The sequence below is a fragment of the Centrocercus urophasianus genome, unplaced genomic scaffold (assembly GCF_019232065.1).
Source record: "Centrocercus urophasianus isolate 14NV4802_14NV808 unplaced genomic scaffold, USGS_Curo_1.0 seq_17, whole genome shotgun sequence".
NCBI classification, from domain to species: Eukaryota; Metazoa; Chordata; class Aves; order Galliformes; family Phasianidae; genus Centrocercus; species Centrocercus urophasianus.
In genome coordinates this window covers 12104784-12128888 of record NW_024884722.1, presented here as the reverse complement: position 1 = coordinate 12128888, position 24105 = coordinate 12104784, and the positions used below count along the sequence as shown (strand labels likewise).

At 57.4% G+C, this 24105-nt stretch overlaps 1 protein-coding gene across 1 annotated transcript; it reads left to right on the top strand.

Annotated features, from left to right (window-relative positions):
• Positions 1-1524: 1524 nt before the first annotated feature.
• Positions 1525-21955, top strand: TRIM8 (tripartite motif containing 8). The gene is made up of 7 exons (XM_042818409.1): positions 1525-2423; positions 2854-3502; positions 18715-18810; positions 18934-19167; positions 19654-19685; positions 20000-20115; positions 20385-21955. The coding sequence occupies exons 2-7, from the start codon at positions 2933-2935 to the stop codon at positions 20990-20992; spliced, it is 1656 nt and encodes a 551-aa protein (XP_042674343.1). The 5' UTR covers positions 1525-2423; positions 2854-2932; the 3' UTR covers positions 20993-21955.
• The last annotated feature ends 2150 nt before the right edge of the window (positions 21956-24105 follow it).

Genomic DNA, 24105 nt, shown 5'->3' with positions numbered 1-24105 from the left:
CGTTTGGGGCCGGATACACCACATCCCGCACAACAGCTGCAGAGCCATTTGGTGAGAGAGCTGTCAGGGGGACAGCCGGCTGCAGAGGGACCCCATGGGACAAATGGCTGCTGCTGGCATCGGGAGCACCCGGCCCCAACCTGACAAGCGGTGGGACCCCTCCCTGGAGCCCAACTACCCATGCACTAAGCAGTAGGGCCAGGGTATGTGCCAGCTGGGCCCTGGTCTGCATTGCTGATTGCTGCTTGGGATGTCCTGCATGTCACCAGGGGTGGGACTGGGAGTCTCTGGGATGAGGGTGGTGTTGAGGGTGTGCAGCTCGGTGCAACAGCGGCAGGGACAGCCTTCACTTTGGAAGAGCAAAAGGACAGGCCCCAGTGAGCTGTCCTCCCTTGAGGCAGCTGTTACCCACATCTGCATCTCTGAGTGTATCTCTGTACACTGTGTGCGTCTGTATCCCCATCTCCATTCGCATTTCCATCTCCGTATTATCCCCAACCCTATGTCATTCCCACTCTATTTCCATCTCATCACCATCCCCACCCAAATCCCATTCTCATCTCCATCCCGTTGCATCTGCATCTCAATCCAAACACCATTCCTCTCTCCACCTCCATTCCCTCCCATCCCATCTGTATCCCCATTCCAACACCATCTCCCCTTGTCTCCCGTTTTCTCATCCTCATCCCCATTCCCTTCTCCCCTCACCCTTCCCACTCTTATTTCCATTCCTGTCTGAACCCCATTCCTATCTCCGTCCGATTCCCATCTCAATCCTAACCGAATACCCATTCCCGTGCCCACCTCCATCCCGACCCACCTGTACTTCCACGCCGACCCAATTATCACCTCTATTCCCACCCCCACCACGGCCTCCGTCCCCGCACACCGCGGTGGGCCCCGCACGGCCACGGCCGCTTTAAGGCAGCGCCGCCCAGCGTCGGGGCGGAGCGCGGTGACGCGTGGCTGGGCGGGCCGGGCCGGGCCGGCTCCCACCGCAGCGCAGCGCGGGGCGGCTCCGAGGCGGTGGCGGCGGCGCCCGGCGGCTCCACCGGCACTCAGCGGCTGCGGCTCCGGGGCGGGACGCGCCCGCCTCCCCCCGCCCCCGGTCGCTCTCTCCCCGCGGCCGCCGCCCCCATGGCCGCCCCTCCGGGCCCCCAGCGCCGGGGCTGAGCCGCGCAGCTCCGAGGCGCCGCCCCGCTCTCCCCCCCCCCCCCCACCCCCCCCCCCCACCCCCCCCAACCCCGCAGCTCCCGGGGATCCGGGCCCCCCCCGGCCGCGGCCGCCTCCCGGGGGCGGCGGGAGGAAGGCCGGGCGTGGGGCCGCCGGGCAGCGCAAGATGGCAGGAGGCGGCGGGGGCGGCCGCGGGGGGCTCTGCTGAGCGGCCCCGACGGGACGCGGGGACACGGGGACGGAGCCCGCAGCCCCCGGCGGGGCGGGGGCAGAGCGCGGCGGAGAGGCGACATTCTTCCGACAGGAGGGGGGGCCGGGTGGGGGGGGGCGGGCCCTGGCTTTTTTTTTTGTTTTGTTTTTCTTCGTGTTTTTTTTTTTTGCGTTTCCCTGCGCCTCCGCTCCGCTCTCCAATAGGGCAGCGCAAAATGGCTGAGGGCTGACTCGCCCGGAACCGCACGCTCCGGCCCCGCTCCGCTCCGCTCAGCCCCCGGCCCCGCCGCGACCCCCGCCCGCTCGGCGCATTGTTCCGGGGCGGGGGAGCAGGGCAGCCCCGCTCGGAGCCCCTCCGGTCTTTTTTTGCCTCTCTCCGAAGAGGACGCGGCCCCCCGTGAGAACCCCGGCAGGTTGATTTGGGGCTCTCCCCTCCCTCCCTTTGCGAAACCCATTTTCTTTTTCATTCCTATTTATGAACGGAGGCAGCGCCTGAATGGTTGGCCTGTCCTCCGCTCAGCTCTCCCATTCACCACCTCACAATTCCGAAGCAGCCGAGAGGGTTTTTTCCCCTCGTTTTTTATCCTCTCTTGTCTTTTTGCCCCCTCTTCTTATTATTTTTCCTTATTTTTGCTGCAAACCTTTGGGGCTGCGGAGAGAATTCGTGGGTTTTTGTTGGCTTTTTTTTTAATTATTGTTATTTCACCGTCGTCATCGTCGCTGTTATTTTTTTTTTCTCAATTTGCTCAGTCTTCCTCCTTTTCCCGTTTTGGATCTTAACCCTTTGATCTGTCTCCTTTAAAAGACTCCGATTCTGAGCTCGCATCGCGGAGAAAGCCGGGATAAAGCCCGGAGGCAGCCCAGCCGCTCTGCTGTAGTCAGCTGGGGGGGGGTGGGGGCGACAGAAGTCCCTTTAAAATATTGAATGTCGGCGGCGAACCCAAGGAACGAAAAATCAAACCCGGAGCGCTGAATTTCGGAGCTTTATATGGAACGCGGAGCCCGGCGCTGGATTTTGTATGGATTTCTTTCAACCTTCGGTAAGTTTTGATTCACCCTGCATACAGCTGAGAGGAGACCCATTGCTGCTGGGGGCTCTTAAGACTTTGGGCTGTAAATCCTCCAATATTGCATTGCTGGCTTGTTGGCTTTTTTTTTTTCTTTTTTTTTTTTTTTTTTTTAAACTGTTTGCGTTTTTAACCGAACGCCACAGATATGGCCCCGTCCCCGGAGGCGTTCAAGGCCGGCTTGGATCGGGTCCTGGTCCCTGATCTGCTGGTCGGCACCCAGCCCGCAGCAGGGGCTTGGAGCTGGATGAGCTCTGGGGTCCCCCCCGACTGAAGCCATTCCGTGGTGTTTTCTCGCTCGAGATTCCTCGAGTGCTGCCCCGTGGCTCCTCGTGCCCTCGGTTTTGAGCTCCGTGGGGCGGAGGGGCAGCCTGGCCGTTCACCCCAACGCTTCCCATTGCAGGGCGACGCGACCCCGGTGCCCGTCTGTAGACCCAACTGAGACATTTGGTGGGGAGAGCCGCCAGCGAGCGCCGGCAGCGATGGCCGAGAACTGGAAGAACTGTTTTGAGGAGGAGCTCATCTGCCCCATCTGCCTGCACGTCTTCGTGGAGCCCGTCCAGCTCCCCTGCAAGCACAACTTCTGCCGGGGCTGCATCGGTGAGGCGTGGGCCAAGGAGACGGGCTTGGTGCGCTGTCCGGAGTGCAACCAGGCGTACAACCAGAAGCCCAACCTGGAGAAGAACCTGAAGCTCACCAACATCGTGGAGAAGTTCAACTCTCTCAACCTGGAGAAGCCTCCCTCTGTCTTGCACTGCGTCTTCTGCCGCCGGGGCCCGCCGCTGCCTGCACAGAAGATCTGCTTGAGGTGCGAGGCCCCGTGCTGCCAGTCCCACGTCCAGACCCACCTGCAGCAGCCCTCCACGGCCCGTGGGCACCTCCTGGTGGAGGCGGACGACGTGCGGGCCTGGAGCTGCCCCCAGCACAATGCCTACCGCCTGTACCACTGCGAGGCCGAGCAGGTGGCCGTCTGCCAGTTCTGCTGCTACTACAGCGGGGCCCACCAGGGACACTCGGTCTGCGATGTGGAGATCCGGCGCAATGAGATCAGGGTGAGTCCCATGTCCGCTGAGGCCCATGAGATGTCGCCATGATCTCCGCCCAGTGGAGCGTCCGTGGGTGGGATGCACGTCTCGGAGGTTGGTTGGCCACCACGCTTGAGATCGTGGTCCTCGTGCGAGACGTGGTGGCGGTCTCCACCCTGTGGAGCAGCCACGGTGGGTGCACTGGATGGTCATTTGACCGCCGTGCTCGAGGTCTGGCCACTGCGCTCCATAGGAGGTGCTGGGGTAGTGGTCCGGAGCCCACTGTGCTATGCGGCCACCTTGGGAGGGTTGAGGAGGTGCTGGGTGTTCTGAGCCCACCGTGCTGCGAGACCGCTGGGGAGAGCTTGAGGAGGTTCCCCACCATTGTAGAGGCTGTGTTGGGCAGGAGCCTCTTCATGGTGGTTCTCAGCTGGGGATTCTTCCTCTGCCTCCTGGATCTGTGGTGTGCCATGTTTGTTTCCCAACAGGCTCATGTGTGCATAGCATCTACCCAAAAGCCATCCTCCTGGCCAACGCCGCGGCCTGTTGTTGTAGAGCTTTGCCAGTGCCCTCTGCAGCACTGGGGCAGCCAGGAGGAAGTCGGCAGGAGCAGACATGTTAGATCGTGGCTTGGCTGGGCACGGCGGGGAAGGCCAAATTGCAAGGATGGGGCCTCCCGTGGGGGTCTGCTGGGCCCTTGGTGTCCCCTTGGTACTGGGTGGGGGTCCCGGTACTGAGGAGGAGGCGACTGGAGATTTCAGCCCTGCTGTGGTTCAGTGTCAGCTGGCGGCTGTTTGGTGACATGCATTAAAATTTGACAGTGGGTGGTGGTGTGTGTAGGGGGGGCAGGGGGTGAGGAGCCCCGAAATGCGGATCCAGGCACCCGACTCCGGGATGACAAAGCCGCTGTGCGACAGGGACGTGGTCCTGGCCATTGTAAGGCTGGTGAATGTCAGAGCCCGGCTCTTCCCACCGTCCTCCCCTTCCTCCTGTATGGCCGGCACCGGATGAGCTCCGTGTTAGGCATTCAGCAGAGATGTGGCTTCTTGCTCCGGGGGGCCCAGGGTTGGGTTTTGGCCAAATAGTGCTTTTTCTAATCGGGATAAAGAGGCGGCGGGGGCCTGCCCCCAGTCCCTGCGGCAGCGGGAGGCGTTGGGTTTGGGGAAAGTGAGTCGGCCGTGCCTGTGGCTGGGCCATCTGGCAGAGGCTTTCACCACGGCTCCACACCCTGAGGGGTATCACACAGCCTCGCTGTCACCCTGGTGCCCCCCGCCCACCTCGACCCTTCTGGAGGGCCCCGGCACTCGTCCGACAAATAAATATTTAACAATGAATTGAATGGTGATTACTGTAAAATGGGGATGATTTCCTGTGTATTTTAATGTTGCCAAAATGAGTCACCATTTAGCAATAAAAAAAAAAAAAAAAGGAGTCATAAATAAAAATTGCAGTATAATTACTTTCCAATTGGATGGCCAGGCCTGCGGGGGGGTGGGGGAGCGGCTCCCAGCCTGAGCTCACAGGAAGGTTATTTTCCTCTCAAGGTTTTTTGGGGGAAAACCAGAGACCTCCGTGGAGGTGCCACACGCGCTGGGAGGGGAAGGACCCAGGCAGGCTGACGGAGAAGGGCTGTTCTGCTTCTATTTATAGGGAATGGTTTTGGTCTCCCTGGCAGGGTGGGGGATCCACCCCGGCGGGCAGGGATGGGGACCTGGAGTGTTTTTCCAGGTCCTTTTCCAGGACGCTTTGATCTCATCGATCCTTGCTTTCTGCATTTTCCTGTTGCTGTGCCGTCGTTAGGGCTGGATGTTGGTGTTCCAAACGACCTGGCAGAAAGCAAGGCCAGATTTTGGCCCTGCTGTAAAATCTGAGGATGTGCGGCTGGGTGGTGAAGGGTCTGTGTAGTAAAGCCACAGACTTACGGTGTGACCTTGGCCAAATCCCTTAGAACCTCCATTACTGCCTTATCTTTATTTCCCATCCCCGCAGTGATCAGCTTGTCTCTTCTCACCGTTGGGTGTTCAGCCCCGAGCTGGGGAATAGGGTAGCAGTAGTGTCCCTGCTATGGCTCCCTATTCTCATGGACCAAGAGTGTAGCTACATCAGCCCCAAACTGGGCCACGTGCGTGTCCCCATCCCTTGTGCGCTCAGCGGCGATGGCTGCCTGTGCGCCGATGTCGGCATGAGATTCCGGGCTGCTGGCTGGCTCCACACTGGGGGATGCACTCCTGGAGCATCGCGCGTCCCTGCCAGCAAGTGGCCCTGAGAGATTTGTTCCGTGTGCGCCTCTGGGAAGCTCGTAACTGAGAAGTGAGTCAAAGTTTGGAGGCTCAGAGCCTCATCCTCCGCCCGGTGTCTGGCACGCGGGTTACGGGCGTGGGATTGACCCAGTGGCAGAGGCGGCCCCGGGGGCCAGGAGGCTGCAGTGCCCTCTGCCGTCATTGTTTCCTGCAGCCCACCTCAGGGGGCTTTGTGCCGGGCAGGCGGGGGCTTGGAGCCCTTTGGGGAGCAGACCCAGTGCTTCCTGAGCTCGCGTGGCGCCCAGCATCGTGGATCCGCCGAGCCCTGGCTCACAGCTGGGTGAACCCAAAGGTGCAAGCGTAACGCAAGCAGTAAATAAAATATGTGGTTAATCTTGCTTTTGTGGGCGTATCAGCGCCTACCTCCCCTCCCCCCCCCCCCGTGAGATGTTTTCTCCTTTGTTTCCTGTTTTTGTAGTGCTTAAAGAGGAAAAAAAAAAACCCATGCTGACAACCCACCCTCTTTTTGTGCTTCTTGACGTGGTGTTTGTGTCGAGGTCTTGAAACGAAACATTTTTTCCTTCCATCTTTGCTGCAGAAGCCATTTACCTCCCAAACCAGGGCATGGGGGACCTTCTCCTGGATTGAAATTGGGAAGTTCCCCCAGTCGGAGGAGGGTGCCCCCTAAGTATTTTTGTTTGCCCAGCACCAAGACAGGAGCACAAGTGGGAAGGCAGCAGCCAAAGAAGGACGTGTGAAAGGGGCTTACCTGAATGTTTGCTGGGTACCACTGCGATTGTCCCACCGTTGTGTGGGATGTGGTTGGTTATACTGCTGCTGGAGGTGCTGGAGGTGGAAGGGATTGGCTGGGGGCTCTGCTCCTGCTTTGGTAACATTTCAAGGCTCAGAGGCAGCTTCCCCCTGACCTTGCTTCTTGCACCGTGTGGGAAGTCGGGAGAAAATCCCGCTGCCTTCTGAAAACTCCAGCACGTCAGAACGAAGAGGAGGCGGACGCGCCATGACCTGCGGGAGGTTTGGGAGCCAGCTCTGCAGGGTGTCTGGCTCTGACACCAGAGGCACCTGGCAGTGTGCGTGTCCCTTGTCCCATCCCCATGCTCCCCTCTGTGCCATGGGTGCGGAGATGGCACCCAGCAAGCCCTAGTGCTGGGGCCGTGTGGTTGGCTCCGCCGCAGGCTTGAGCTGCTGTAGGTCGATTTACTCCGGAACAGGTTTGGTGACTTGCTATGGGGTGGATTTTTATGGGCTCACTTATTTTCCAGATGAGTTGTTTATGAGGAGCGTGGCATGCAGCCCACGGAGGCACTGTGAGTGCAAGGACCCGAGTTCTCTGGTGTGAATTGAGTGTTGTGGTGCCTGGCAGGCACTCCTCAGAGCTCTCTGAACATACCCGGTCCCCATGGTAGGCCCTGCTGAATAGGGGCTGTGCAGGTCTTTGAGGTGAAACCAGCATTTGCCTCTCCTGGGGTCTGGATGCAGGGCTTTTTCTTGCTGAGCTCGAGCACTTCCCTTGCCTGTAGCCTGTCAAGTCCCCAGCAGTTGCTTGCTTTAGACCCGCAGCCACAAGTTGTCTGCACAGTCACCCAAGAACTGGCAGAGGAGGTGGGGGACACAGGCATCCACTGCCTGCAGTGGGAGGAAGGAGGTGAAGAGGAGGAGGGGCCGTGCCAAAGGATGCTGTCTTCCCACAGTGGAAAGTGCTGTGTGGATGGGTGCTGATGAGGAGCGGGGTAGGAGGGGGAAGGAGGCAGTCATCTGAAGGGCTCGAGCCAAGGGTGCAGGGGTAGAGATGTAGCACTGGGGGACATGGCTTGGTGGCCATGGGGTGGGTTGATGGTTGATCTTAGAGGTCTTTTCCGATGAATGATTCTATGGTTCTTCCCATTCCTCAGCCTCTTGGGAGCCAGGGAACACGGGGAACCTCCTCTTCCCCTCCCGTGGCTCTGCTAAAGCACTGACCGCAAGCCGTCCCAGAGGCGCGGTGGTGCCCAGGAGCCCGTGCTGACAGGCCCCTGCCCCTTCCCGAGGGGAGCAGAGCTCCGGGGGGCCGGAGGAGGAGGAGGCAGATTTCCATGGCTCACAAAGGGCACAAGCGATCTGATCCATGCAACTGCCCAAGAATAAAGAAGCTCTTACATTGCTGGCTGCCCTGACCTCTCTGCGCTCTGTTTGAGGGGACAGCGTGTGACCACACAGGGATTTCTCCGCTACGCTTTGCAGGAAGGCGACGGGCTTCAGTCCCCAGCTCTGCCTGCACGCTGCTGTATTTTTGCTATTTTTGCTGGTTACCTATCTGTTTGCTGGAAATCTTGGTCTGCTGGAGTAATTTTTCTTTCCTTCTCTTTAATTTCTTGTAGTTTTTTTTTATTTTAAATCTGACCCTGAAATGGGGCTGAGAGCAGCAGTGCTTCCAGAGCAGGGACAAAAGTAACCAGGAAACACAGGGCAAGAGAGGAGGGATCGACACCGAAACAATGAAATAGCCAAGCAAGGGAAGGCTGAATGCTCAATAGCACAGGGCTTTGCAGAAATGCCTGGCTAGTGCAGTATTTTATAATCAGCTTCTGTGCTGGGCTGGCCTGCAACAGTAGTGTGATGGGGGAGGAATGCTTTGAATTAGCTGGATGCCAGAATTAATTCTGTCAGAATTCAAATGTACATGTATGTACAGATTTATAAATAAGCACTTGGAGCTAGATGCTGCTTTGCCACGCAGGCTCTGGGGCAGAATCTGGTCTGGCCTTGCTTTTTTCTTGGGGGGAAAAACTGAAATGCTGCAGATCTGTAGCAGTGGCTGGTGACTTTGTCAAGTTGCTGCGTTCATCGCAGCCTGCAGGCTTGGGAGGTGCTGGCTTGTTGCAGGAAGGGGGTGGCTTGATGAAGCCAGAGCTTGGGTTTGTGTGAGCTTCAATTGCGGTACACAATTGAAGCTCCATTTGCTGGTAGGGAGGATGGGGCAGATGCTACAGGGAGCTGTGGGGTTTGTGGGACACGGGCAAGGGATGTCCTCCCCTTCCCATCATCCGTAGGAGGAGGTCTGGTAGAGGCACCCAGCTCTTCCCTGCCCAGGAGGGCTGAAGGCACCGTGGTTGGGAACGGGAGGAGATGCCTGCTCCCAAACGTGGAGGGATGGGTGGTTGTTTGCAAGCACGAGATGCTGGATGCACGCAAGAGATGTTACATCTGTCCTCCAGATGAACTCCGGGAAGAGGATCCCAGTGCTGGATCCTTCCTGATAAGGGCAGCTCTGGCCCCTTCTCACCAGGGGACCATGCCTGCCTGCTCTCTGCCTTGTGATGTGCCTGTGGTGGTGACAGGAGCAAAGTCTCTGTCTCAGAGCAGCGCCCTGCTGTTCTGGAGCCGTTGCTCCTGCATACCACGCTCTCAAAACGCTCCATTTGCTGGTCCGGTGCACCACAACTGCCAGAAAATACATAAATTAGCAGCAAGTGATTTAATTCCTCTGCCTTTTCTCCCCCTCTCCGCACTCTCTCTCTCCCTGTACCTCTCCTGTCTCAGCTCCCTGCTCTGTGCCTGCTCTGGGGGGGTGGCTCCGGCGCGGGTTGCAAACAAGAGAGCTGCGGATGGCTCCAGATGAGGCAGTTGGCAGGGAGTGACGTTCCGGATGGCTGTGTCTCTCTGAAATACGAGTGCACGCTGTCAGGCCAGCCGGCTGCAGGACGCGGTGCTGGGCTGCCCCTCTCCCCCCTCCCCATTGCACTGCATCCCCCTGGTCCTAGTCTCGTGGTGGGTGACCTGGGAGCTCCGTCCCAGTGCTGGAGGCCCGTATCCCAATGGAGGGGCAGTTTCCCTGCTGTACAGCAGCTTCAGCTGGTTATTGTGTGGCTCCAACCCCCGCAGCCCCGCTGTTGCTCCCAGTGCTGGAGCTGAGCTCTGGGCTTTGGTGCTGGGCCACACGCAGACCAGTATCGATCATTCTGGGGGTGGGCAGCTATTTCTGTGGCAGCACTGCAGGCTCTTGGGTTTTTGCTCCTGGATGCTGGGAGAGGTGGGGGGGGCCTGGAAGGAGCTTTCACGTATACGCTGCCATGTCCTTGGGCTCCGTACCCTCCTGCTGGAGGGGGCTGCATCCCTTTCCCCACCCGTATCTGTTGGCTGCTGGGTGGGAGCAGGCTTTCCCTGCAGGTGAAACTCCTCTGCGCTCAGACAAAGGGATGGGGGTGCGGGTGCCTCCCTTTGTTCTCTGTCCTGGTACACCCAGCTCTGCCAGCAGAAGCCCCTCCATGCATGGCTCTTGGTGGATGGAGTGGAAGAAATATGCCATGCAGTCCCCAGCTCTGTGTTGTCCCTTTGGGGAGGGGGCTGCGCCCCCCCATCCCTCCTTCCCTTGATGCCGTGGGGCCCCATGATGGTGGGGGTGGCTGGATCTGGGGGGGATTACTGCAGCTCTCCTTCTGTGAGCTGTGTGTCTGTCACAGAGGGGCGCGATGTGGGATAGGGGCAGGATCTGCCCCGAGATGGAATGGGGACACCTTCTGGGGTTGTGTTCTGTTCCTGTCTCAGCTTGCTGGGGCATCCAGGCAGGGGACTGGAAGTGAAGCCCTGTGCATCCTGCAAAGGCCACCCCTCTCCAAACCCATCATCTATCAAGGCTGTGAGTCCAATGGGCAAAACTATGGACAGTCCTTGAGCCCTGGCTTTTGTAGCCTTTTGGTGGGATGGAAATTGCTCCTACTCACCGCCCTAAGCATATGCACAGCCCGCAGGACCTTGCTGGGCAGGGACCCCATGGGCTGCCCTTACCCCAGTGCTTCTGTCCTTGGTTCTCCCTGAGATCTGCTTGTGGCTCCTGGTATCTGCTAGCACGTGCAGCGTTGATCACTGTTTATTGAGGTGCTTTTGCAGTCATCTAATAAATAATGCCGAGGCAACAAGCAGAAGCAAAACTGTCATCTACGTGTTCGAGCTGGAGCTTCCTTGGAAAACATTCCTCCTTCCCAGAATGCAAGGCTGAGCTTTGCTGGAGAGAACGACGAGAAGTATCCGAGCAGACAACCTTCACACTGCCCGCAGTCATGTGTCATCACAGCACAGGAATTTGAGGGAGGCATTCTGGGAGCTGGAGGATGTGCGGTAGTGGGAGCCCATAGGGTGTGGACCCTGAGTTGTGGTATGCAGGTAAGGAGAAGCTGTCACATACCCCAAGCAGTGCATGGGTTTTCTAGTGGGCACAAGATCTTGGGGCTGGACCTGCCTCTCTAGAAAATGGCAGCACAGCCCCAGCTGGAAATGGCTCCTCTGGCTGCACGCTGTGCACTGCCCATCCTGCGTGGCTCCGGCACATCCCTTAACCTTTGTGCTCCACTGCATCCCCTTTAAAAGAGGATAATGAAAGTGAAAGAGAGAAGCGGCGGGTGCTGGAGGCACCTTGGGCTGCCAGGCTTGATAAAGTGCTGCTGATGTGCTGGGGACATGAGGAGCAAGGCTTTGAGTCTGCAGATCAAATGCCAGGTCCATCTGCCCTCAGATTTCCTCAGGGCTGCTCTGCTTTGTCCAGCTCTGCAGCGCTTACATGGAGAGAGGGCAGCCAGCAAAATCCCTCTTGTTTGGGGCTGGAGGCTGGGCGTCTCGCACAGCTCGTGCAGGCTGGCGACACTGGCAGGGAGCAGAGCAGGTCCTTGCTCCTGGGAAGAATGGAGCTGGCCGAGTCCGAGCTGCCAGGCTCTCATCTCCCATCAGATCTGGAAGATAGATGACACCTTGGGGGCCAGAGATCGATAATGTCAGAGGCTGGCCCGTAATCAGGCGAGATTAAAAACCAATGACAGGCATCCTCCCAGGAGCAGCAGTCAGCATGTTGAAGGAGCACAGTGGGGGCTGCATCCAAGCCCCCTCCCCAGCAATGCATCTGACATCGAGCAGGTCCCCTGTGGCACCCTGTCCCCTAGCCCTGTGAGCTGGGCATGTGGGGAAGACAAAAGCAAGCCAGCATGGGGCTGGTGCGTGGGGCTGTTAGGTGCTGGGGTGGATTGGGGCTGCAGGGAAAGGGGTAGCAAGGCTGCGTGGTGAGGCTCTGGGTGCCTCCTTGTAAAGACGCGTGGTTTTGAGGATGGAATCAGAGAGAGGAATTTGGAAGTGCTGGTGGCTAGTGACTTTGCGTGGATCCGTTGGTTTTACCTGCTTTTGTTTATTAACCAAGGCCAGATGCACATGGGCAGTGATGGGCATTCAGAACACATGGTCACATTTCGAGGCACTGGTTTTGGGGTCACCTTCCCATGTGGGCAGCAGCTCACCACAGTGGAGGAGGCTGAATTCATTTATTTGCAAGAATAGATTGCTATAAACTCCTGGCCCTTTTTCCTGTGCGTCCTTCAATGGGTGTGCAATCCTTTGCCATGCTCAGGCTCGGAAATAGGATGTTTCTATTCCTTCCCAAAGTCAAGGGCAATGAAAGGAGAAGGGGCTGTGCTGCCCTGCACGCTGGGAGCTGGAGGTGCCAGCTGCCTTTGCCCTGGGCTCCTCTTCCCCTTCCTCCCACTCCCCGCCAGGAAGCCTGGTGCTGTGAAGTAATGCCTGCTGACACCGTGCTGTGCCGGGGGCGAAACAGGGAGCGCAGGGAGCTGGGGAGTGGGCTGTGTGCTGAGGGAGCCAGGGGCTTGCCTCTCCTTGGGCTGCCCCAGGGCTCCATGCATCTCTTTGGTTACAGTCGTGTCACGTGCACACAAGGCTCAGCTGGCTGGGTGCTCCCCAAGGGGAGTGTGGGGCTGTGGGATGTGTGGTCCCCTCTGGTCCGGCATCACTGTGCTGCAGAGCCCAGGTCCCTGCCTCTTGCTCCAGACTGGATACAAGGATCAGTCTTTTACAGTAAGGACGGTGAGGCACTGGCAGAAGTTGCCCAGAGAGGTACTGGCTGCCCCAACCCTGGAGACACCCAGGGTCAGACTGGAGGGGCTCTGAGCACCTGATGGAGCTGTAGGTGTCCCTGTTCACTGCAGGGGAATGGGACTGGATACAGGTCCCTTCCTACTCAAATGGTTCTATGCTTTTCTGCTCCGCCAGCCCGCAGCTCGGCCCTTCTGTGTCACCGAGCCGGGGAGGGGATTTGGTCCTATTCTTACTCATTTGCAATGTAAATATTTTGATCCCGAGGACGTTGCTGGGAGCTGGGTGTCACGTCGAGGAGCGTGATTCATTCATGCTGCCGCAGCTCGGAGCACAATGAGGCGGCGCTGGGACTGATCCCATGGATTTCCTGCGAGCGCGGCTGGCGGGGAGATGGGACGTCACGTTTGGCTGAGCCTTCTTTGCTCCATCCCTGCGAGCCACGAGGGCTGAGCCCTGCCCAGGCCCTGCCAGCTCCTGTGTCCACAGACTTTGTGCTCTGTCCGTCCATCCCTCGCTTTCCTCGCGGGGGCTCTGCTCCCTGTGCTGGGATGACGGCAGGGTGCGAGGGCAGGCGGTGCCGGGGCCGATCCCTGCATCCCTCGCTCGTCTGCATCGCGTGCAGTGAGCGCTGCCCCGTCCCCGCTGCGCTCACAGCCAGGTGCGGCTCTGGATTCATTCTGGCACCCTTCGTTAGTCCGTGTTTGTTCACGCCGCATTTTTCTTTCTGCTGGCTTGTTTGGACACGCACTGGTACATTCACGGCACTCAGGCAGTAACGTGAGGCTCTTTCCCATTAGGAAAGGGGCCAGGATTTGGGGGGCTGGGAGGGCGGCTTAAGCAGTAGTTTCTGAGATATTTCCTCCCGCTGCCACACCCTGCGTGAAAGAGCAATATCCGCGGCTTCAGCTGCTATCGCCCGGCTCCGAATGTCTCTCTTTTAATATAGATTGGTATCATTTTGCATTTTAAAGTAAAAACACGCTGCAAGCTGCAGACAGCTGTCGGTTGGCAGCTTTGTTTGAACATCTGGTGTTGCTGGGCTGCTGTTCAGCACGCTCTGACTACGGGATTCATAAAGACTAGAATCCGGGCTCTCAGATTCTCAACAGCCACCGCCTTGCAAAGATGGGGTAGGGGGAGAAAACTCAGTGGCTTCCCTGCGAGGAGGCAACGTGGGGGTGTCTGGGGTGTCACACCGCAATGCTCAGCACACGGAGCCCAGCAGTGGGGTGCTGCAGAGGTGCCTGTTCGGACGCCTCGTTTCCAGGAGAAATGGGGTCCTCCTCCTTGACCCAGCCACTGAGATCGCCACGGCCGTACGCCCAGCCCGTCCCCGTGCTCTCCCGTGGGCACCTCGCAGCACTAAGCAGCCTCTAAGCCCCTAACAGGTTTTGTAGATCTTGTTAGTTGATCTGCATTTTTGCAGAGCTCTCCGGACGCAGCCCATCGGCGCATAAGTCACCTTGACTTGCCGCAAGGCGTTGACTCCCAAGTCACTTTCAGTCTCCATTTCTCAGTCGGAGGTGCACAAAAGAAATAAGTGCCCTCTTATCTTTATTAGAAAAAAAAAAAAAAGCTGCCTGGAGAAACGTAGCTGTGCTCTGGTTGGTGCAAGCCAGTAACCGAGGTGCACGTAAACCTGTTCTGCCCTTGTTGGTGTTGATTTAACTCACCAGTACAAATTAGAATAGCCTTGAGCAGTTGGAAGTTTAACTGCATCGGTTAGGAGGAAAAAAGTCACTGCCTTGGAATGAAAGTGGAGATCTCTCCCTCATGCTGCCCTGAGCCCAGAGAGGAGCTCTGTGCCACGTGCACAACCAGGCCCCTCGGTTCCAGGACCCCAGACTGGGCAGTGATGGAGCACGTGGCCATGGGTTGTCACCTCCACACAATGGCGGGACACATGGCTGTGGGTTGTCACCTCTGTTCCAGTGGACGATGGTGGGGCATGTGGCCATGGGTTGTCATTAATGGACATCCGTGCAGCTGGGACATGGGAGCCACCTGCCCGATGGCTAGCATTGCAGGAGGTACCTGAGTGCTTTCCATCTGGGTCCAAGTCCTTGGCTGGTCCCAGGGAGCAGGGTCAGCCCCTGCCTGCCTCACTGAGCCACAGGACAAGAGGAGGACCAGGGGCTGTGGCTGAGGGCTCAGACCTTGCAGGCTTACATCGAGCAGAGGTCTTTGGGCAGGGGAGAGGCAGCTCAGCCTTCAGCAGGAGGGAGGGAGAGGCTGGCTGCATTTCAGTCCTGCGGGGAGAATGCTCTGAGATCACACAGGCCAGCTGGATCTTGAATCCGAGATGTTTATTTGGAAGAAGGAGTGCGGGTTTCTCAATTGTACAGGGGCTGCAGATGGGGTAGGCTGGCTGCTGGGCAATGGCAGTAGGTTTACATGGGGTGGTTGCATTGGAAGGCAAAGGCATCGCACCAGGACAGCCTGGGACAGCGCTGGGCTGCAGCACACAGCAGCCTGGAGGGTGTTGGGATCCACTGGGGGCGAGTGGGATGGCAGCAGATGGAGGCAGGACTGGGGGTGCTGCCAAAGCCTGCTAGTTTCTTCATGGCGATTATGGAAGGAACAACTCGTGGATGATACAGCACAGAAGCGTGATAGAGGGCTGGTGTGAAGGGCAGGGCTTTGTGATATGACCAAGTTACAACCTCCTGTTGGAGCTGCCTCTATGAAATGGGAAACTGAAGAGGGAAAAAAGAAGGTTAGGGCCCCCACAACTTCCATCTGAACTGATAGAAACTTTCATCCCGGAGGATGCTTGCTGCATGCTTGGAGGAAGCTGGGGTCTAAAGGAGTGGAAGCAGGAGCTGGGAGCTGCGCTGCATGGCCAGGAGCTGGACTGTCCCCACCCTCTGACACCAGGGAAGTGTCACCTGGCTCCCTGCTGGTGTGGCTGGACAGAAGGCAGAGCCCCAAATAATCCCTGCAGCAGGAGGAAGCAGGGGCTGGGGAGGCAAATGGATGGCCTCAAGGTCCTTCTGAAGGTCGCTACTGGACTGAGAATAGGTCCCCATTTCCCAGCGTCCAGTATCTTGCTGCCAGCCTCTGCTGTGCTAGGCCTCCTGGTTTCCCCCTGCTCACAAGCTTTTCCTTGCAGCACCTATAAACAGGGGGAAGAGCATTCTGTAGGACAGGCTCAGCCCCAGGGCCAGGGACACCAGCATGTCCCCACACCAGTGGGTTGTGGCTGGGGAGAGCACCTGGCTGCAGCCCCTGCAGGAGTGGGCAGTGGGGATGGGGCATGGAGTGCTGGGGTGATTACAGGAGATAGGAACTGGGGTTCTGTCCTCTGTTTTCTCCTCCCGAAGTGCTAAGGGCCTTGCAAGGAGGTGGCATGGGATTGCTTGGTGTGAGCAAAGGGCTCTCTGGTGCTCCCAGCTCTGGATATCCCAGGCAGCTCTTCTGCCCTACCAGAGATCAAGCAGCCCCAGTTCTACACAGGGAGCAGCACGAGAAAAGCAAAACCCCACACTCAGGGCAGAGACCTGGTGCTCCATCCTGAGCCCCCTCACCCCACTTACTGTAAGTGTATGCAAGATGAAACCCCAGCAGCAAACATTTCCTTCCTGTCTCTGTAAGGCAATCAGCTCCTGAGAGTGCTGTGGGGCTTTGCAAGAGCTGTGTGTGCCCAGCAATCAGCGTGAGACTCCCGGGGTCTGTGAGGTTCCCAGATCTGGGGGGGGGCTCCCTCTGCTTGGCTGGATTTGAAGGATCTCCTTTTTTTGGGAGATGTGTGGGCTCTGCCCATGATGCTTCAGCGCCAGGGGACATCCTCAGGATGGACCAGAATAGCTCTGCATGTGGGTTTTTCTTAGAAAATCAGTCAGTGGGTGTGAGGCCGGGTGACTGTGTCTGCGCGTCCCTCCCTGCCGCCGGCTCTTTGCCCATTAGCATTCAGCAGTGCGACCTCAGGCCCAGCTCCAGCCCCGCGCAGCTCCGTGCCGGGATGCTCCTCAATGGGCGCCCTTGATGCAGGTCCTGCGCTCTGCTGCAGGTGGCTGGAGCAATTCCTGAGGAAAGCGTTTGTCCTCCTCCGCTCCAGTCCCACCTTCCTCCTCCTCCTCCTCCTCACCCGTCCTGCCCCACTCCCACCGTCCCGTCCTTCCGGTGGCGGCGCACAATGTCCCCATTCAGGCGGTGGCTGCGCTTTGGTGGTGGGGGGACAGCCCAGGGCCACGGGAGGGGGATGCTGGGAGGGATGTGCCTGGCCCCAGGCAGCTGCAGGGTTTCTGCTCCCTCCCACACCCTAACCTCCGCAGGCTGGGGCTTTAGAAGTATTCCTTACTTATTTCCTGGCTGTGGCCTGGAGCCACGCGGTGACCCTACATCATCGGAACTGTCACCATGGCACAAGCTCTGCCCCGGCCTTAATTTCTTGCTGCACCTTTGTTGATTCTGCTCTTGGGTCTCAGCTGTTTCTGCTGTTTTTTTGTTTTTTTTTTTCCATGAGAAAGGGGCGAGATCCCATATAATTCTGTCAGAACAAGCTGGCATCCAGCGGCCAGCACTGCCTCACTTGGAACCTATTGGACTGGGGTAGAACAGCCCGACCACAAATTAATACATTAATTAATTTGTCACATTACTTCACATCTGTTGACACTGAAATACAATATTCCTCCATTCTGGGGAATTCCATTTATAACTGTGGTTGGAGATAACAGATTTGTGATTGAGGAAGGCCAATCCTCATGGGTCTGAAAGGCTCCTCCAAACCCCACAGCCGGAGGGCCCCTGGCACCTTCCGTGCCTCAGAACGTGAGTTGGAGCTGCTTGGAGCCTGGGAAGGGCTCGTGCGGGGAGAATGTGCACAGAGAGAGCTGCAGCCATCCCAGCACCAAGGTCATGCATGAAATATGAGAAATTACCCTGAGAAATTCTGATCCTGGAGGAGGAGTTCATGACTTCAGAAATACCAGATTTGGGAGGGGATGGAAGGGAAAGGGATATATTTTCCTTTTCAAAATATTGAAGGAATTCGGCCTGTGCTGCAGAGACAATGAGATTTCACCCCTCAGTGCCAAAAGGGCAATTTGTACCCGCGTGTCCTGGTTGAGTTTCAGTGGCTGTGGGTGAGAAGCTCCCAATCCCAGGCACAGGTGGGATGGAGCTGACAGTGCGCGCCAAGTGCAGCTCGGTCCATCAGTCCCTGCAGCATCATCACATCCTGGGGCTGGCAGTGTCCCCATGGCCACATCCATGCGTCTGTCTGCGCAGTGTGGGATCACACACACGGGCACTGTGGCACACAGCTGTGAGCAGGAGGATGGGGGTTTTTTTAGCTCCTCATTGTTATTAGCAGCGAGCGCTGCTTTTGGGGCGATGGCTCTGCCATGTGGCCAGGGTGGAGGTGCCTCAGCCCTTAAGGAAAACAACAGGATGGAGAAGGCTTCCAGTTCCTGCTCCGAGCGGAGTTGGAGGTGACAGCGTTTCCCCACAACGCAATTAATCCCGGCAGCGCTTCTGCCGCCCTCCCCCTCCCACCTCGTCCAGGAATTAATTACTTGATTATAAATCCCCGAGTGGCGGTTTATAATAGCAATAATCCCCTCGAAACTCATCCTTGCTGCCGCTTTCTGCCCGTCTCACCCCCCACTGCCAGAGCCCCTCTGTGCTGGGGGTCAGGATCCTTCATGGGGCCGGGGCTCACCCCGATGGCGTTCTGTCCCAGTTCTTTGGTCCTTGCTGGGGCCCAGCCCCGGGGTAACGCAGCTCGGTGCCTCCTCTCTCTGTCCCTCCTGATTACACTGACACTGGCTCTGAGGCTTGTCACAGCAGTGGGGATGGGAGAAACGATGTGGCGTGGCATGGGGTGTGCGGGAGGGATGAGGATGGCTCACGGCGGACGCTGGGGGTGGGTGATGGGCATCCAAGTGGTACCTTCCATAGCGGGAGATGAATCCTTCCATGTGTGCCCCCAGGACTTGGCTGGGACTAAAACGAGTGCTGAAATGTACTCATGGGGCTGCCTTTATCCAGGGGACACAAATCAAGGTTCCCAGCCCTTAGAGCTTCATGTGGGCATCCTGGGGTGAGAGCCCAGGAGGAGTTCAGCTTTGCTCTGATATGATCCCAGAGCTCGGCTCTGATGGCTGCTCCTCCTTTCTTCCCCTGCAGAAGATGCTGATGAAGCAGCAGGACCGGCTGGAGGAGCGGGAGCAGGACATTGAGGAGCAGCTCTACAAGCTGGAGTCTGACAAGCGGCTGGTGGAGGTAACGGGGCCAGCACCAAGGCCGGCACCCCGTGGGAGTGGGGTGGCGATGGGGAAGGATCTGGGTCCTGCAGGGTCACAGGGGTTTGGGGCTGCCAAGGGGCTGACTGCTGCCATCCCCCAGGAGAAAGTGAGCCAGCTGAAGGATGAGGTGCGCCTGCAGTATGAGAAGATGCACCAGATCTTGGACGAAGACTTGCGGAAGACCATGGAGATCCTGGACAAGGCCCAGGCCAAATTCTGCAATGAGAACGCAGCCCAGGTCCTGCATCTCAATGAGCGCATGCAGGAGGCCAAGAAGCTCCTCAGCTCTGTCCAGGTCATGTTTGACAAAACTGAGGATATCAATTTCATGAAGGTGAGAACCCTGTGCTGGGATGGGAGGTGGCCACGGGCCAGGTTTGGTGGTGGGGAGGCCTGGCTCACAATGAGAGATTGGGGACGCTGGTCTGGTGGAGCAGCCAACATCTCTAGAGGGTTCAGTGGCGCCCAGTGGGATTGGTGCAGAGGGTACAAAAGGGGTTTGGGACTCAGTGCCCCTCCTGGGCCCAGCGAAATCTGTGGTCACCCAGATGGGGAAGGTGGTGGGATGCCCAAGGACCAGGTGGCTCTACCACCTCCTGGTCCCTTGCTGGCTCTGGTGTGTCTACCAGGAGTGTAAGACGGTCAGGAACACTCTGCACATCTTGCATCCATGGGATGCGGAGGCATCCTCTTGCCCTGGCCACAGACACCTGGGCCCTGTGTCCCCTCCTGGGGAGATATGGAAATTGACATCAGTAGGGAGATGGATGCTGGGATGAGGACTGTCCTCACTGACCAGGGCTTCTCCTTCCCTTCCTAGAACACCAAGTCCGTGAAAATCCTAATGGACAGGTGAGTGCAGCGAGCGCGTTTGGAGAAGGGGGCTGTTTGAGGTGCAGCAGCATGACCTATGGAGATAGAGCAGAGCTGGGGGTGCTGCAGGGCCTCTGTTTCCCTCTCCATCTCCAGAGTGAGCTGGGCTGGCAGTGCTGGAGTTGCCCTGACAGGCCACTGGGGAGGGGCCTAGGGATAATGGATGGGAGCAGCTCCTGGGGAAGAAATCCAGCTCCGGAGAGGGTGGGGAAAGGAGCCTGGTGGGGGGAAGGTGGACACACACCGCTGTGTGTGTTTTGTCCCTCACCTCTTCTCTGCCTCTGTCTCAACAGGACCCAGAACTGTACTGGTGGCAGCCTGCCTCCACCCAAAATTGGCCACCTCAACTCTAAGCTCTTCTTGAACGAGATCGCCAAGAAGGAGAAGCAGCTCAGGAAGCTGCTGGAAGGTGGGTGAGGTTGAAGCACTGGGGAAAAGGGCTTGGCTGCCTCCCGCATCCAGCACTGGGCATCCTGTAGGTCCCAGCAAGAGATGGTGGGGAGAACTGTTGGGCTGCAGGGACCGTCTGTGGTCCGGATTAAGACACGGAGATGCTGTGAAGGCACGCTGTGGCTTGTGGGAAGGATGCAGGCTGGGGTGATGCCTTGCTTTGCCTGCGGATCCAGGGCTGTCGGGATGGCGTCCTGACGTGGTCCCACCCTCCTGTTCCCTCCGCAGGTCCCCTGAGCACCCCCGTCCCCTTCCTGCAGAGCATCCCCATGTACCCGTGCACCGTCAGCAACTCCGGCGCGGAGAAGCGCAAGCACTCCACTGCCTTCCCCGAGGGCAGCTTCCTCGAGCCATCGTCCGGGACTGTGGCCAGCCAGTACATGAGCCAGGGCGCGTCGGCCGGCGAGGGGCAGTCCGCACAAGCCATGGTGCCTTGTAGCTCCACGCAGCACATTGTAGGACTTCCCAGCGGCCCGCAGCCGGTGCACTCGGGCTCCGTCTTCAACCCATCTCACTACCCCAACACCACGTCATCTCAGCAGTCCGTGCTCTCGCAGTACGGCGGGCGCAAAATCCTCGTCTGCTCGGTGGACAACTGTTACTGTTCCTCGGTGTCCAACCACAGCGGGCATCAGCCCTACCCACGCTCGGGGCACTTCCCCTGGACAGTCTCCTCACAGGAGTACTCCCACCCGCTGCCGCCCGCGCCCGCCGTGCCCCAGTCGCTGCCGGGACTTGCCGTGCGGGATTGGATTGATGCGTCCCAGCAGCACGGCCGGCAGGATTTCTATAGGGTGTACGGCCAGCCCTCGGCCAAACACTACGTCACCAGTTAACCCGGCGGACGGCGCGTCCGAGAGAGGAGTTGTGCTTCGTTTGGGCTTTTTGTTGGTTTTCTTTGCTTTCGAATCAAACCCAGCGTCCTTCCGCCTCGCGCCCCTCCAGGATTTTGGGGAGGGTTTGTCTCTCATCTCCTTTATATTTTCATTTTTAAAAGAAATAATAATGCTTATTTCCTTTCCATTCTTTTTAATTTAATTTCGGAACGTCCCTCCTGCCCCTTGCCAGAAAAGATGAGGGGGGAATTAAGGAGAAGCAGTGGATGGGGATCTGCGTTGGGCGCGTTGCCCTCGCTCGCTGCCGACACTCCGAAGGGACAATGGCACCTTCTCTGCTCCCGCTCCTTGCAGTTATTCTTTTGGTTTGGTTCACTTTCCCCCTTTTCCTGACCTTTCTTTTTCCCTTTTCAAAATGAAAGAAAAGAAAAAAAAAAAACCTATCATTGATTCAGTATGAAATGATACGTGTAGATTTTGGGTTTGTTTCTTTTATTTTTTTTTTTAAAGGCTGATTTTTTTTGCGTTAAAGGCCACCACCTCTCACACGTCTCGGCGTTGGTTGGTTTTGGTTTGATTTGTTGTTTTTTTTTTTCCCCTCTCCTTTCAGAGATTTGTAAATACACAATGGCAGGAAATTTAATGCACAAAAAACAAACAAACAAACAAACAAAAACAAAAAAAAAAAAAGGGAAAAGAAAAAAAACCACGAATAAATAATAATAATTAATAAAACAACAAGAACAACAAAAACTGTTCTAGTTTTCAGGAGGGGAAGCGTTGCCAAACGCACCCCCCCGCGTATCGCTGATGCAACTTCCTGTAACAAGCACTTTGTATAAAAAAAAGTGGACTTCCTGCTATAAGGCACAGGTATTTATTCTGTAACCAATTTTAGAACACACACACACGCACACACACACACACACAAATATTCAAATAAATGTGATCACTTAGTGCAACCGCCTCGCTCTGCTGCGCTCTGCCCGGTGCGGCTCCGCGGGGCTCCGGGTTCTGGGGAGGAGCAGCACTGGGCTTGGGATGCGAGACCCCGAGGCAGCCCAGACCCCAACGTGCCCCGCAGCGCCGCGGGTTCCCTTCTGGGTTCATCTCCCAGGGGGATGCTGGAGGGGCGACCCTCCCAGCCCGTGAGGATGTGAGTCAGGCGCGGGGCCGCGTCCTGCCCGCGGCCTCTGGAACAATCGCCATTGTGGCGGCACAGGGACGAGGATGGGGACGGCGGCTTTGCTGCCTGCGGCAGGAATGGGCACGGCACAGCCCCAGCCCTGTGGGAAGGATGAGGAAATGATGTCGTGAGGGGCTGAGCTGCTCTTTCAGGGCAGTGGAGGCTGGTGGAGGGGAATGGAAGCCAGTGGGGCCAATCCAGGGGAAACCTGGGGCAATATAGGGGAATGGAAGCCAACAGAGGGGAATGGATCCAATGGGGCTAATTCAGGGGAAAAAGAGGAGCAGCCTCTGTTGGGGCAATAGAGGGGAATGGAAGCCAGCAGAGGGGAATGAAGGCCACTGAGGCCAATACAGGGGAAAATTAGGGCAATAGAGGGAAATGGAGGCCAACAGAGGGGAATAGAGTCCAACAGAGGGAGATGGAGGCCAATGGGGCTAATCCAGGGGAAAACTGGGGTAATAGAAGGGAATGGAGGCCAATAGAGGGAAATGGAGGCCAGCAGAGGGGAATGGAGGTCAATGGGGCCAACAGAGAGGGATGGAGAGGCCACTGCAGCCAATGGAGTGGAATGGAGGCCAAAGGGGCCTATCCAGGGAAAAATGGGGCTTTCTGGAGGCATTCAGGGATTTCTGCCATTCTTTTCAGGATTGGGTTTCTCTGCTTTCTTTTTTTTTTTACTCTCCCAGCTGTCCTCATCCTCCTCCTCTGTGCAGCTGTGGGCATTAAGGCACCTGTTGCCTATAGACGGGGCTCTGGGACATGTCCCCACCTGTCCGCATGCCTCGTTGGAGCCCCAAACACAGCACTGAGCCTCAGTACAAACCCCCTGCCTCTGACAAAACCCCAGCACTGGAACTGTTTGATGGTATGTGGGGACGTGGTGGCCTCGTGGAGGCAGTGGGACCAAAGGGGTAAGTCCAGTGCTGAGAGGTTCTGCTGATGAATGGCTCTATCTGAGGGGGAGAGGAGGAGGGGGTGAGTGGGGGCCATCCATAAACAGCTCAAGTTGTGAATGGAAGGAGATGGATTGGGAGCTGGGTGAAAACATGTGACACGGCAGAAAGAAAAATGAGCAGCTGGACCGGACCAAATTGGTGTCTGATGAAGGACATGGGGCTGGGTGGAGAAAGGATCATGGGGCCGGGGGAGGCTGATGAGAAACAGCTGGGGCCAGGCACACACATCTGGTGGAGTGGTGAGGGGAGAGGTGGCACCAACGCTTGGGTTGTCCCCTGTCCGTTGGCACATCATGGGGTCAGTGCTTCATTTCCAGCTCAGCCCCAGGAAGGGTGCAGTTCTGGGGCTGTGGTAGCGATGGGGTCAGGTCCCCAGCAACGCTTCCTCCAGCTTTAGGGACATACCCCCACTGGGGCTCCACTGTGTCAATGGGAGCCTCCTCCACCTTTTGCATACAACTGAATGACAATCAGCATAATGAGAGTGAATGCACAGCAAGCTCCCCATTTGCCACTAATTCCTTTTTTTTAACCTTTAAAAGGATTTCAGCACAACCATGCTCTGGCATCCATAGTCCAGTGGGTTGGGGACTCCAGACCCAGCCCAGGTGCAGCACTCAATGCCATCAGATGGAAACCCCTTATCCCCGTGGAAGGACAGGTGCCACCATATCACAGTGTGGCTTCCAGGAGCCTTTTTGAGCTGAGGACCCCCCAAAACCCCCCATCGCCCCTGGGAACATGGCCCCATGCTTAAACATGAGGAGTATATTTAGACGCCGTCAATTTAAGTTTGCGCATCAACCTTATAAATATGAAAGCCCATCTTGGAGAGATGTTTTTAAGATACCTCATCAGTCCTTGGAAAATATGCAGGAATATTAATTAGCCAGATCTGGATATTATCTCATAATGAATAAATGAAGAGACGCGCTGTGGAAGATAAAGAGCTGTCGGCTCACTGGGTT